Source organism: Strongylocentrotus purpuratus, unplaced genomic scaffold, assembly GCF_000002235.5.
Source record: "Strongylocentrotus purpuratus isolate Spur 01 unplaced genomic scaffold, Spur_5.0 spur5_scaffold_10, whole genome shotgun sequence".
Classification (NCBI taxonomy): domain Eukaryota; kingdom Metazoa; phylum Echinodermata; class Echinoidea; order Camarodonta; family Strongylocentrotidae; genus Strongylocentrotus; species Strongylocentrotus purpuratus.
In genome coordinates, this window is record NW_022145595.1 from 26552578 (window position 1) to 26567748 (window position 15171).

General features: G+C 36.7%; 1 protein-coding gene across 9 annotated transcripts in view; it reads left to right on the forward strand.

The window, feature by feature from the left end:
- LOC756397 (zinc finger CCCH domain-containing protein 13) overlaps window positions 1–15152 on the forward strand; it is a 99319-nt gene extending 84167 nt beyond the window's left edge. For 8 of the 9 annotated variants that reach the window (XM_030979915.1, XM_030979913.1, XM_030979916.1 and 5 more), the window contains 6 exons: window positions 3871–4085; window positions 4573–4720; window positions 5889–5974; window positions 6330–8995; window positions 9831–10260; window positions 10624–15152. In XM_030979915.1, coding sequence (XP_030835775.1) covers window positions 3871–4085; window positions 4573–4720; window positions 5889–5974; window positions 6330–8995; window positions 9831–10089 — 3374 coding nt within the window. In that variant the 3' untranslated portion in view covers window positions 10090–10260; window positions 10624–15152. The remainder of the gene's footprint in view (window positions 1–3870; window positions 4086–4572; window positions 4721–5888; window positions 5975–6329; window positions 8996–9830; window positions 10261–10623) is intronic. The other variant, XM_030979918.1, reaches the window with a different exon arrangement.
- The last annotated feature ends 19 nt before the right edge of the window (window positions 15153–15171 follow it).

Below are 15171 nucleotides of genomic sequence, written 5' to 3' on the forward strand. Positions count from 1 at the left end.
CTATTGTGACTTGAATCCATCTTTTTATCTTTCTGATTGTTCCTTCTATTAATCACTCTCCATTTTTCAACAGATTTCCATAACAAGGCATGCTTGCTGCAAGTTGTTTGAATTTCATTAATCAATTTATGGATGCTATGTAACACTCCTCTAGGAATCTTTTTTAGAGAAAATGATAATTTAATGACTTTTTGAAATGGTGAAACTCTACCGTTTTATGATGAGAAGATATTGTCAAAACGTTTACCTTCACTAATCACTATCTAATAACCTTGATGTGAGATATTACAAATTCATGGTAATTAATTGTTTTATTATTGCTCTATGATAAAAAGTTTAAAATATGTAAATTTTGATAGAACACTAAAACCATCAAGTTTCACAACACCATCCTCTATTAAATTGTGGAGAAAAAAAAAGATTCCCTTCTCAATAGGCCCCAAAGTGTTCTGAAAAGGAAAGGAAATTGGCAAAAAGTATTTCCTTTTCAGGATTTCTTTTGAAATGTAGAAATACTGTGTGGGTTGGACTAATAAACGTTTCTCTTTCAAACTAACTGGAACTGAATGAGCAAATTGGATTGAATTATCAAGAAGGAAGTAGAAAAAATCCTTCTCTTTTCACCAGAAATTGACAGAGGCATGATTCTTGTTTAGAATGTACAGTTTAGTTCAGTGATGATCATTGGTTGCGGTTGAACTAATCTAAAGACCGACTTAAAGTTCAGAGGAAGAGGAACTTAAGTCATTACTTATACATGGTGATACCCTGGTCACACAGACACAGATAGACACCAGAGGCAAAGAGAGACACCGGGCATCGTTTCACCAAACCTTCATAAATACAAGCTCAGCGACATCCCATTGAAACAGATGTTACATTGAATGTACACATTTCAATGAATTGTCGGCGCGTTTATACTTATGACGGTTTGTGAATCACTGCCCAGAATGATATTAGACTGAACAAACAAAAAACGCTACTGTAAAACCATAGAGCATGAGTTTTTGAGACAGGTCAAAATTCACAAAAGTTTCATGTCGCAAAAAAAATAGTTGATTGATAAAACGACCAACATTATTTTTTTCAAATTCATAACTTGCAATATTTCTTGGAGCAAATAAAACTGGCCATAACAATTCGTGACACAAATCTGTTGTAAAGTCTCTGGGCAGATTGCAGGATTTCGATGATTTCTGATCGATTTAGAGTCACTTTGTCTGTGTGACTCCAAAGTTGATTCAATGGTTATGCAGTGCAGATGTAGAGAATATGAAGTTAATTAGGAATAGATCCTTATTCAATTTGATCATCATATTTGTGTGGGAATGATTTTGAATGTCAGCTTTTATTACATCTGTTAGCTTTGTCATATCATTTTTTGAGAATTAGTCATTGCATTGTTTGAATTATATCTTGTCATGTGGTTTTAGCAGTTCCATTAACAAGGTGTGTATGGTGGTTTGGGTAACGTGTGTCACTTGTATATAAGATAACTGAAAAATTACATTTGAAATTAGATAATTTACTTTTTGGACCAGAATATGATTTAAATGTTATGTTTCACAATGACTATAACTGTCTTTACTGTGAAGGAAATTATAGTTCAAATTTAGAGACCTGTATATACAAATTCCACAAATTAAAAAACAATATTCTTAATTATACAGTGACCACAAACAAACTGGTTAACTTTTATTGCTATCCCTTAAAAGTCTTTACTTAACTGGCCGATACTACAGAATCTACTCCTTGAATCTCCTATTATAATATTGAATCTCAAGTTGAAAAAAAACTGTAATTTGAAAAGACATCCTTTGTTTTAAGATGTACTATTTTAAGAAAGTTTCCCTACTTCTCAAGCATGACTCATTATCTCATGGTTCCTTGGTTGGTCCCAATAGAAGTCTAACAACCCTCAAAGTTTCACAACTCCCTCCATGACCCTTTCCTCTCAAGCAAATTAAATTGATATGGCTTGTTGCAAAGATCACCTGCAAAATTTTGTAGTGAAGGAAGGAAGGAAAACAAAATCAGTACTTTGGATCAAAGAGAGATTGACCTCTTGACCACCACCCCCCCAACAAAAATAAGAAAAAAGAAGAGAGATCTGGAAATTAAGGGAAAGGGAGAACATATAAATTATCTTAGGAAATCTTTTTTTTTTAAATCTCTTGAATAAGAAAGGTTCATTTCAAGTAAAAGCTTGTGTTTGTTTTGATGTCTGGGTAAGCCAACTTGGAATATTTTATGTAACAATATTTGGTTTGATTTAACTATAAACATATCCAGATTGCTGAGATCTATACACAAGAAAAGTTTGGGGGAAGGCACATGTGCTTTCATGTGTATTTTAAAGAAGGAGTTTGAGGCTTATCCAACATTTGCAAAGTGAGGAATACCTTAAGAAATCAGGAGAATTTGACTGATTACCGTATGTTGACTTAGCAAACTTTTTTCGAATATTAGAATCAGAGGGGAAGACGGAGACTAGTCAGTAATGATTTGATAAGATTTCTGATCGTCTTCGGGGGAAATAAAGAATAAAGATGGTTGTAGTAGATGTACATGCAGGCATGCTCTATGACTCATTGGTTGCAGTATCTTTATATTATTCCTCTCCTGCTTCCTTTAATTGAAATCATTAGGAGAGAGAGAGAGAGAGAGAGAGAGAGAGAGAGACTGATTCGTCAGGTTCCCCCAGGGACCTCGCTCCAAGTCCATCTCAAGAATAGGATTGATCATGATTGTGACTCTGCATTTTAATCCTTTTTATTCATTATCTCACCACTTGTTACCTTTGTCGGCAACCTCGTGGTATGGTATCTTATAGTATGCGGTGAGATTTGATAGTCGTGGGTAAAATGAAGGAGGGAGGGTGGTGTATCAAAGATTTGTACCTACAAATGCATGTACTTTTGTTTGTTTATGAAGCATTGAATGGCCAATCCCAAATTATTTATCTGAATTATTAAGTTGTTTCATTTTTCTTGGTATGAATATAAGAATGATATAGAAGTAAAAATTACTAAAAGAAGAGACTTCTCAATGATTTCTTCAAGTACAAAATGGACACATTACTTATTTTGCAAAAGACAGGTTTTTATGAGTTTTCTGTGAAGGTGTTACTCCTTCTGTAATTATAGTCTTACTAAACTTGATTGTTTATTTGGTGAACAAGGCATTATTTTCTTATTGTTATGGAAGCATCTTTTGAATGTGACATCAGTGTGGATTTGAATGATTGTTTCTCTATATCTTATGAACCTCTATTGCTATGGAAACGTTTATCTTATCCTTGTTCTTCTGTTACGCATTGATGATGTCTTTCCCTTTATGCTAATTAACTTTCAACAAGATTTCTTTCCCTACATGTGTTTGTGCTATTAATGTGGCTTGTGTTGTCTGTCTGTCTGATTTATGTGCATGCTCCTTGGAATGCATCCATCTTACACCATTATATACAAAGCTTCTTCATGAGATGTTTTCTTCTCATATTTCATCTCATTTATCCACCCTGCGCTGTAAATGTAAATCAAATTCATTTTTGTTATTGTTTTTATAAATGGTTCATTTGATGTTTAATTTTTATGAAGTAAGTTATAAAGGAGATAAAGCCAGCTATAAGGGTGTAATTTCTGCTGCAAAATAATTTTGACGAATACATATTAGAGCTGTAATTTGTCATATATACTTTTGGTATTAATTTTTTACCACAAATTTTGAAAGGGAGGAATGCTGTCGGGGTGCTTGTGTTTCATGCTTTAGATTATACATTTTAGAGCCATCAATAATCATATTTTATCTATATTGTCCTACTTTTAAAATTTTCTTTTAGATAGTTGACTTTTATACTTGATTCTTCCACAGAGCCGCTCAAATTACCAGGGAGGACGGAAGCAGAGGTACAGACCAAGCAGAGCGCCCCCAACGAAGACTTGAAGCGTAGTCTGCAGGAGAGAGAAAACATTATCAAGCTACTTCAGACGGAGCTGGAGAGACAATCACATGAGATATCATACCTCCGTAACCAAGGCAACACATTCAAGAGAGCGAAGAGCTTCTCAGCTAGGGATAGAACATATGTAAGTCTGGCTCTCCCCCTCCTCCCCTTTCCCGCCACTCTACATACAAAATAAAGTTGGAAAAAGAACTTTCTTTTCTTGACCCCAATGTCGCTAATCATCTTCTGTCATATGAGAACATATATTCTTTAAAATTAGCAGTCAAGTTTTGAAAGTAAGTACGATCAAATAATTATATCAACATTGAAAAAATATACCCTTTCCTCTCTAAAACTAGAGGAAGTAACCTGAAATAGTGTTGAATATGATAATGGTTATTGTGTTCCACATACATGTATATGATAAATGTATCCTGTGTAATAGTAAATATTTTATCTAATGAGTGGAAAGTGAAATTAAAGACCTTTTGAATACATTTGTTAAGTGCATTGATAATCTCAAAAGTTCATTGCAGGTGGCTATGCTTCACATGTAAAATGTGCATTATACAAGAATAATATTATAATGATGAATATCACCATTACTGATGATGTTACTTGGTTCACAGAATCCCACCCACCGAGAAGCATCCTTAGGATGGAATCCTGGTCTCCAGAGGCACAACGTCAAAGACTCAGCATCAACCATCTCCATCTCAGAGTCAAACGATTCCAGACAAGATGGCGCCCCATCCTTAGAAGCTCTTCATATCTCTGGTAAGAGTCATCTATAGAATCAGCTTTCCACCTTTTCTTAGGGCTTGGGCCATTTTTATAGTTTGGTTACTGCTCTCAACCTAAGAACATACAGATATAGCTTCATAGATTAATGTTCTTTAAGTGCTGTCCTTTCACTCTAACCACTTTCTCTGTGTGATTGTGATTGATATTACTGTTAAAAAGTGTTTAGCCTTAAATAGTTATATCCTAGATATATTATTTAGGTATATATATTGTTTGTGAAACACAATCTCCATTCCCTTCCCCTACCCAATTTGGTTTCCCTTTGTTATGGGTCAGATAATTATAGTTTAGCTTTATAATATTTGAGTAATCTATGTATGTTAGTAATAGGGTTGAGTTTGAGTATTCTATTTTCTTTGAGGGAAAAGAACTCTCTGATGGGTTCAGTAGCCCTATATGGCGGCCAGCGAGGTCTTAGTGAGTGATTGTAACATTATCATAGTAACCTTTAGATATGAGGGGGTCATGTCTGGGGTGATGAAAGACCCCCTTCCTGAAACCCTCTTTACCCCTCCTCACAGGAAGGTTGAACAGACGGCAAGCTTAGGGTACTCTTAGGAGAGACCTGGGAAATTAATCTTTCTCTCCCTCCCTCTCTCTCCCCCTCTCATTTCCTCCTTCCCTCCCTCCTTCTCACTCTCCTTCTTGTTCTCCTCCCTCCCTCCTTCCCTCCCTTCTTCCTTCTTTCTTTCCTTCTCTCCTTTCTTCCCTCTCTCCTTCCTACCCTTCTTCCCTCTCCCCTTCCATTTCTCCTCCCCCCCCCTCTTTCCCTTTCTCCTCCCTCTCTCTTTCCCTCCTTCCCTTCCTCCTTCCTCTTCTCCTTCCCTTTTCCCCTCACTATGTCCCTCCCTCCTTCCCTACCTCCTTCCCACTCTCCTTCCCTCCCTTCCTTCCCTTCCTCCCCCTTCATCTCTTCCTCCTTCACTTCTTTTAAATCCCTTGTCAATCTAACATAAATTTGTATTCATTTATCATACTTCTTTTCTTCATTCCCCTTTCTTTGTAATCTTAAACATTGAGTGGTGGTCTTTGTTACTACTCATAGAACAGATGAGACAATATTTGGTCAGGCAAGATAACAGGCATGACTCTATCAGGTATCAAAAGGATGCTCATAAGATTGTTCCTCTTTTCATTGCAGCTGAAGATATTAGTATGGAGGTTGATTCAGTCAAGAAGTCTGCTCAGAGCTCCAGGAATACATCAGGATCATCCACAAGTAGACAGGTTAGTCCAAGCTTTCAAGATCCTTTATCTTTCCATACTGCACTCTACAACAACATTAAGGTATTTTTTCCATATTGCTGATTGTGATATGTTCCATTAATTTCCATTTAATAAAGAAAATTGCAGGCAATATTTAAGGTGAAGAAGAAAGAAATGTTCCCATTTTAGGGCATTACAATAAAATAAAAAAATTAAAAAATGTGTGGTATCTCACACTTTAGACAGTGACCTCTATACTTATGTGTCCTATGTGCACATGCAACCTACTTCAGTTGGTCATAATTTGAAATCCATTTTCCAATCATTATTAGAATGCTCTAAACTCTGTTATGACTTCTGTGCATTGTCTTTACAGAATGCATCCAGTACTAACAAGGATTCAGACACCAAATCGTACCCAGGATTGTACGGACCAATTGAAACATCAGCCAGGAGAAGGCGAGGCAACGATTACACTGAAGAGACTGCTGCTGGAAAAACTAAAGCTACCACACAACAGAAGAAGGAAGTTGAGAAAGAAGCAGAACAAGCAAAGGATGAGTCTGTAGATGAGGTTGTTGTAAGGAGAAGAGCTAGACGTGAAGCCAGGAGGAACGTGAGATTAGGAATCAACTCTGCCCAAGACAAACCGTCCATTCCAGAAACCAAGGAAGAAGCCAAACCTGCTCAAACCAAAGCAAAAACTGATAAGACAGTTTCCAAATCATCTGGTCTTAGCACTCAAGTCAAAGCTCAAGATAATGTTTCTGAGAGTCCACGTGTCCGTCGTCGACGTGACAGACAGAGTGGTCATAGTACCCAAAGCCCAACTGAAGCACCTGTGGAACCAGCGCTCAAACTGCCATTATCTCCTAGGACTAAAGATCGACAAGAGAGGGAGGTATTCTCAGACACAACGAATGACAGTGAGCAAGAGTCCATCTCTTTGAGATCCGATACTGATATCAGGAGACGTTTTGAAAGTATCTTGGCCCATCGCCGCAGAGAGTCCTCAGACTCTGTCAGCAGCTCACGTAAAAGCTCTCCTTCAGGAAGGCTCTATGACTCCAACTTCTCCAGGACAAGAACTAATGGAGATGTTCAGAATCTGAGAAAGAAATTTACAGGGAGCACACCTAATGTTGCTCAAGCTGGTCCTGTGAAGCAGAAGAGCAAGTCACTCAAATATGAGAAGGAGAGGCCAAGAGAAGGTTCTGTCAAAGCATTAAGCCAGACCTTTGGTTCTGGAGATGAGAAGAAACCTGATGGAAATTCTAATAAGTCCTCTCCTAGAAGTTTATCACCAGCTTCTTCCAGTGGTTCTTTATCAACTGGAATTGCAGATAAGATCAAAAAGCTTAAAAACACAGAAGAGAAGCCTCTTGAAAGGCGGAAGTCTGCTGATCTGATCAAAGCTCGAGTGGCTCAAATGGAGCAGACTAAGGAGACTTCTTCAGAGTCTTCTCAGAGAAAGTCCATGCCTGCTATCCGAGCAGTCAGGAGCAAGTTTGAAAAGAATGGAAAACAGGACACTTCATTGTCACCCACAAGGAAGGCTGCAGCAAAGATCTCCTACACCGTCTCTGTGACTGATAGTGACAAAGAGAATTCTGAGTCATCAAGAGCAGATGATAGGTCCTACAGACAGAAGTCTAAATCCTCAAGACTAGTGGCAGTTGTAGAAACATCAGACTCTAAGAAGAAGCCGGATACCGTAACGTCGTTCACCGTCAACCCACATGGGAGAAGACGGTATGGGGCAATGGCCGATAACAAGAACAATAGCAACAGTAAAACTGCAGAACCACAAGTCACAGAAGATATTGCACAACCAACAAAGACTGAACCACAGAAGAAGGATGATGCTAAGACTGTGACAACCAAGGAAGAAGTAGAGAACAAAGAGCCCAAGACAGCAAGTGGAAAACAGGAAGAAGATGCCAAGGAAGGGCGTAGGAGAAGGCGTGAGAGACATAAGGCTTCTGAGGCAAACAAGAAAGCACAAGAAACTTCCAAACCAGAACTTGCCAAGCCAGAACCAGAAAGACAAAGTTCAAAGAAGAATGAAACAAAGACAGAAGAACCACCAAAGACAGCTAAGAAGGAAGAGAGCAAGCCTGAAATCAAGGCAGAAGAACCACCAAAGAAAGCTGAGAAGGAGGAGAGCAAGCCTGAAGTCAAAGCTGAAAGTGGAAAGAAAGGAAGGAGAAGAAGGCGCGGAAAGGGTCAGTCAGTTGATATTCCTGATGAGCCAAAGCCAAACACCCAGAACAAATCAAAACTTGTAGCACAAGAGGAAAAAGAGAAGGAAAAGGAGAAGGTAGAGAAAGAAAAGGAAAAACCAGAAAAGAAATATGAAAAGAAGGAAGATGTAACAAAGCCTTCAGAGAGGCACATCCAGAAGAAAGATAAGGAGTCCACCTTGACTGCTCTCAAAAGAATGGTCAGCAAGAGAGAAGAGACCAGACCAGAGGTCAAGGTTCGAGACCCAACCAGGGCAAGGCTTGAGGCTGGGAATAAATCAAGCAGTATAGACAGCATAGAAGGCCAAGACTATCCAGACCTATTGGCTCAGACCAGGCTGCATGATAAGGACAAGGGGAACTCACAGGATGAAGGGAACGGCAGGCGACGTCCTCGGTCCATGGTAGCTGAATCTGGTCTGAAGGGAGCTGCAGCAGCCTTTGGACAAGCTCTTCCAAAACCCACAGAGAATGAAGAAAAAGAAAAGGAAAAAGACAAAGACAAGGAGAAAGAGAAAGAGAAGCCAAAGGAGGCAGAGGAAGACGATCGACGTTCAAGGAAGGAGACCACCCGTAGAGGGCGTTTCCTCGCCAAAGCAGATAAGTTTGAACTGTTCCGGAGAGCGAGGTCTGTAGGACCAGGATCCAAGTCCAAAGACAGATCCCCAAGTACAGAAAGGAAGTCCAAAGGAATGAGATCAAGCTCCATTGATAGGTCCAAGATGAGGGCCAAGTCTCCTGAACTTGGGAAGAGCAAGAAGAAAGGCGGATCCATCGGAGGGTTCCTCAAGGCTTCCAAGTAAGTCCAAGCTATCAATTCATTGCGTCTCATTTCTAGAAAAATAGCTAGCAAGCATGTAACAGAGACTGTAATAATCTTTCGTATTATTTTGTTCTTATTGCATGTTGCATGTTAATGTAAATGTAGTTATCAGCCATGTACAGTATATACGTGCAAGTACTTGTGTGAACCTTAAAGTAGACCCCTTTCTGTTATTTAGGCAGGAAATCACGTCCAATGAATTTTTGTAAATTTCAGTTCAGTTCATTTCAGTTCATTTTTATTTCTTCTTTCACAAACATTTGTACATAGAATTTCAAATAAAGTTACTGGAACAGCAGATTTTCAATGTAACAAACATAATTTGAAGCGCAATAGTAACGTTCAACATACAACTCTTGTTATTACCTAAAGAAATTCTATAAAAAAGTTACTTATGTAGGATCATGTTCTGTACATGAAAGAAAGGGGTTACCTTATTGAAGCTGGGCTTGTTAGAGCAAGGTCCCCAAACAGAATATAATATCTGAATGCTTAAATTTCTTTGAATAAAAAATACACTGTGATCACAAATAGTTCTCTTTTTGCTCATCGTGAAACAAAAGTGTTCCGCCAGTTAACCAAGAAACCAGATTTTAAAACTTAAACTCTACCCATGACTTAACAGCTCATCTTATCTTTCAGTAACCAAATTATTAGGATTTTCATGTCATTGATATTATAGTGTTGCTGATAAAAATTATTATTTTGAAGCGTTAGTCTGTTGATGATCGAGACATAGATAGATGTCCTAACTGATCCTTCCTGCATGTATGTTGCATGTTCTTTACCTCATTATCCATGTTGCATGTAGCTCTGAAACTGATGACGAAGATGATGACACAGAAGATGACGACAGTGAAGAATACGATAGCGACGGTAGTTTTGATGATGATGACGTCGATGATGATGATGATGACGATGTTGATGACGACTTATGGACCGATATGGAAGAATGTTACAAGATTCTTTTCAACTGCCAAAATGTCCTCTCCAAGCTGCATTGCAGAGAGAGACGGCACGCCCTCACTTGGCCAATATCGACCATGCGGCAGGCAGCCTTGCTAAGCTGATGTAGCCAGCCATCATCGATCCATTGTCATCGACTTCCATTTCAATGTCCTACTCATCATCCCTGTCAACTTTGCATGTTCTTAGCCTACCAAGCTTGCCACTTCTATAGATTTGCATTAGAATTTTAAGACTGCATCTATGTTCTGCATGAACTCCTTGTTCAAAGAAAGGTATGTTGACATATTTTGCATTTATCTTGTAAGCTGATTTCTGTCTTAATCAAGAAAGATAGAAATCAAACAAAGATTAAAATGCTGATGGATTCTTTCTGGTCTCAAAAGTGGTTGAATTTAGGCAAAAGTATGTAATATGTATGACTCTACATATTACAATTTTTTCTCTCGATGCTAATTGTGTTCATTTAATCAATTTTAGAAAGAAACCATGCACTACATTTATATCACCACAGTACTTCATATGAATCATATCACTTTGAGAATGATGAATTTCCAGAATTTGATATTGTAGAATCATTGATGATCAACTTACTTAGTTATTGATTTTCTCTTCATGATCACTTTTGTCCCTCATAGAGTCTGAAGAAACTCCTGGAAACACAAGACTACACCAGCCTTGTTTGGGATTCACCATTGCTTGATGAACATGACCGGAATCATGTGACTAGCATGTCACATGACCTGTCATGTGATGAGGCAACATCAGTGCTGATGAAATGGCTGTCGGCCCATTTAGAATCATGCAGCTTTGGAAGGCACCTGACATCACCGTTATGTCTCATGATCAAGAATCGGCACTAACGATGAAAATGACGAACATGCCGGGAGTTCCTGCGCTATACGAGGTCTGATGCTGATAATGTTGACACATCTTTTGACGTTTATTTGATTTATGCACTGTACATAATCAATACACAGAATCAATAGTTTTCTCAAGTCATTTATAGTGTTTGTATTCAAGAAACAGATCTTTTGAAGAAGAAAAAAGTTTGTAAATGCTTGCTTGTCGCCACCAAAAATGTTTTCATTATGATTACCGGCCGGTAGGTTCTGTGAATAGCACAAGGCATCTGGTGCTGTATATGTTCACTAAATGATTTAGTTGCTAAGAGAACAGGGCATCGTTTTGTGAAACCATAATTTTACAAGTTTGCCAATATCCCATTGAAATGCTTGTATCAAAAGTAACATGTGTTGGCAAACTTTTACATACGATGGTTTCATGATATGATCCATGCCCAGACCTTTTAAGATAAGGGTGTTTATGGTGATGAAGAAAGCACTGATCATGGTGACTTTATGATGGAGACCAATTGATCAGGGGCGTTGAACCCAGGTGCTGGAAGGGGAGGGGGTTGCTTGTAGCCCTACTATTATAAAAAGTTTGGCTTCATATAGTATACATTGAATTCTACCAATCAGTGTTTGCCCCCCCCCTCCCTCCTTCAAAATGGTGGACCAATGCCCCTGCAGTTGATATTGGGATCTTGATTGTGAATATGAGATGGTTTGATGATGATGGTGGTGATGATGATGATGGCTTCTTGTAGCACAGTAGTATCTGCTTCTGCTGATATGTCGCATATCGTCAACTCCCCATTTGACATGGAATTGCTTCAAATGTATTACCACATGTATGGTTAAAGAGTTGAAATCAACAGATACAGAAAGTAATTTCTGACATTTTAGTGTTTTAATGTATGCCAGTTGTACTGCCTTCACGCTGCTGGAAAAGGAAAGTCATGAATATGGAAAACAAAGCCATTGTTTTCTTAAGTAGAAAATTTGATCTATTTTGAAGTAAATTTGAGCTGTTTTTAGTGAGGTCTTCTCTTGACACCTCATCTGCAGACGGTCAGAAAGGCTTTAATCCATGTATGCTTTGATGTTGGGTTAATACCTTTCTGGCTTGTAGTATATGATATGCACATACTCTTGTCATCATGAAAATGTAATCATTGTAATATAAGTATTTGAAAAAGTTATGAAACTTTTGTATAAATCTGATCTTAATAAACTTGTTCCCTGTCAAAGCTTTTTGAAATGTAACTGCTTCGTGAAGGGATATTTAAATGTACATACCAGAAAGAGTGTATTTTGAAGAGATTACTTTTATCAATGTATTGGTGTTGAATTAATTGAATTATCATATTATGTAAATATATCTGAAGCAATAATTATACATAACTCCCATCCATTTGTATTCATCAAAAGTACATTTTTATAAAATTGGTGGTCGTTGTGTAAATTTGAAAGATTGTAAGTTTGAATTTTGTAAATTTTGTATATTTTGTAAAACGTCAGAAGGAATTAGTCATTTTGACCTCATAATGCATGACTCAGATACTTGTAGAGATTTTTAGGCCCTTTAATTAATAATATGATGAAAAAACAGGTTAAGTGTTATTTTGTAAGAGTTTTCTTTGTTAAGGAGAACTTTATAGATTGGATATGAAGTTTGAATAGTGATTACTTGAAGTTTATAGTACAAAACCTAAGGAAAAGGGAAATAATTGATGGAGGCATTTGAAGAGTCATTGACCAAATTAAATGTTTCATGTTATATTAGATAAGACATCTCATATTTTGTCAAACAAAGAATTTTTTTTGCTAACCTCCTTTGATACATTTTCCAGTGTCTGCTGTTCCTTTTTATTTAATAGTTGACATGTTGTTATGTTTTATGATGTTATGTTGTGACAATAATTTGATGTATTTTCAAAGTTATTGTCTGTTAGAAATCTTGCCTTTTACATTTCTTTTATCATTGCTGTAAAAAATAAAGATATATAAAATAAAAATCTATGCAATTTGCGTAAAACTGCTACCTCAAATCATGCAAAATTAATTGCGTTAAGTGATTGGAAAGTTAGCAACTTTGCTCCATGCTTACTTTTGAAAGTGAAGACTATAAAGTATTTCACAATCTTGAAGAGCAGGTTCTTTGTAGCATTTGATTTTTTGTCTTTTATTCTACAGAGAAATGTTATTCAAATTCTGAAACTAGTAAAAGACGGTGCAGATGTTATTTTGCATATATTATTTACTCTGAAATGTATACAACTTATGAGAAGGAAATGTAATTCTATCGTTGACTTTAGTTTTGGTTACCTTTTTGTTCACATGTATTGACACCAGTTAAACCAGTGCCTGTATTTGAAAGTGCCTTTGAACGTTTAGGACAGAATATATGCAATTTTTAAAGTTATGATTAAAATAAAATGCAGGATAGCTGAGGAAGAGGTTATGCAAACCAGCAGAAATATATTTTTATACACGCAATAGCTACAGATTGATTATTTAAGCAGTACTTTAGAATCTCAGAGGTTTATGATCTCATGTTTACTCAGCTTGTTTTGTCAGGTGCTAATGGTTTGTTGTAATTTAAACATTGTTACATACATGAAAATATTATTATTTTGAATGTATATTTTGTTTCTGATGATTGTATTGGCTATTATAGAGCATGATTTCTGATTGTGTGAATTTGATATGATTTAAGCCTCAGGAGGTTTAGTATTACTTAGTCTTAGTATTAATTCATTGGAAAGATTCTGCTCACTTAGGAAAAAGTGCTCTCTTCAGCTGGGCTACACTGATATTTAGCTGGTCATTTTCGGGGTATTTTTATCCGAAGGTTGAATGTGCAAGAAAAGGGTACATACTGAAATAATAAATGCAAAGTTGAGGAATATTCATAAGAATTATTGGAAGTGAAGGCCTTTCTATTAAGGGAGGGGGTGGGGCTTGTGTCTCAAAGTAAAATTCTCTCTCTAGATATGATTTTGGCTCAGTCATTTAATGGATATTCAATTTAAACATTGCCGAGGACAGATTGAGAGTCTGTTGTAAGTTCAAAAGGGTGCTAAATCTTTATTCTCTAACACAGAATGTATTCCCTTTGGTTCTCAATAGACCCAAAAAATTAAAGGATCAGGAATATTTTGTAAAGAATTTGAGGTAGAATTATGAAATCCAGTCTGTCAGGTCAGTAATTAATTGAAGTTAGGTGATTTGTTTTTGCTCAAGATTTGTATATTTGATCCATTTGTATGATCTTTACATTCATTTATTTGGTATTTATTTAACTATAGACATGATCAGGCATCTTTTGACCTGTTTTCGCATTCTCTCATACTTGTTGTTGCCATGCCAATCTGTATATAATACTGTTCACCAAGAAGGCAAGTTGACTGTATATTTTAGGGCATGATTTTATAACAGTTTGAGAAGTGCATTGAGATGCTTTGAATTCTACAACAATCTTATTTGTATGTACCTGTGTTCTAAATATATTTTATTCTCCTCATAATATCAGCCTAAAGCTGTCCAAACTAGATTTCTAAAAAGACAAGCAAGTTTATTTTAAGAAATTGTTTAAAATAATGTGATTGTAAAGGTAGGCAAGCGATTATGATTAGCGGGAGAGTATGTATTTGTTTCAGTTGTTCCCAATTTGGTGTCCAATCTCACTGTATCCTGATAATATTCATACACTACCTACCATATATGTTATATTGTTAAGACAGCTTGATACAGACAAGTACCAGGTACAGAAAACTATTGTTGTACCATCAGCAGTCATTCAAAATGTTCTGGTGATAATTACTTCTTTTGTCTGCTAATAGCCAGAAAGGGATTAATATATATACCTTTTATTAGAGAGTCAATGTCTTCCTGATTCTATGTTGAGATTGTGCATTTTGCCATTGCGCATTGGTGTTACATCTAAGCTTTACATGTTGCTGAGCACATACATATATAAAGCAACAAGAAATACCTACCTTTTGAGAGTTGGTCAAAAGGGCCTAAAGTAGACTTCAAAGTTGATACATTTTGCTTCTAAATCATATTAATTTGTATCTACTGAAATTGAGGTATAGATTATCATCACAATTTAAGGCTATGGAAAAGTTATTGTTTATCTTATATTAGCATGCTCTTCCATCTTTAATATAAGTGAGTAGGAGATACACTAAGAATATATTTGTTATTGCACTTTGTGTCTGAAACCGTAAACTGGAGCGAAATAGTATATATTTTATTGACAACTACTGGGCACTTTTGTAGTAATTTGAGATAAATGTGCTTCACAGAGAATATGACCGATTGTGTGGATTGCTT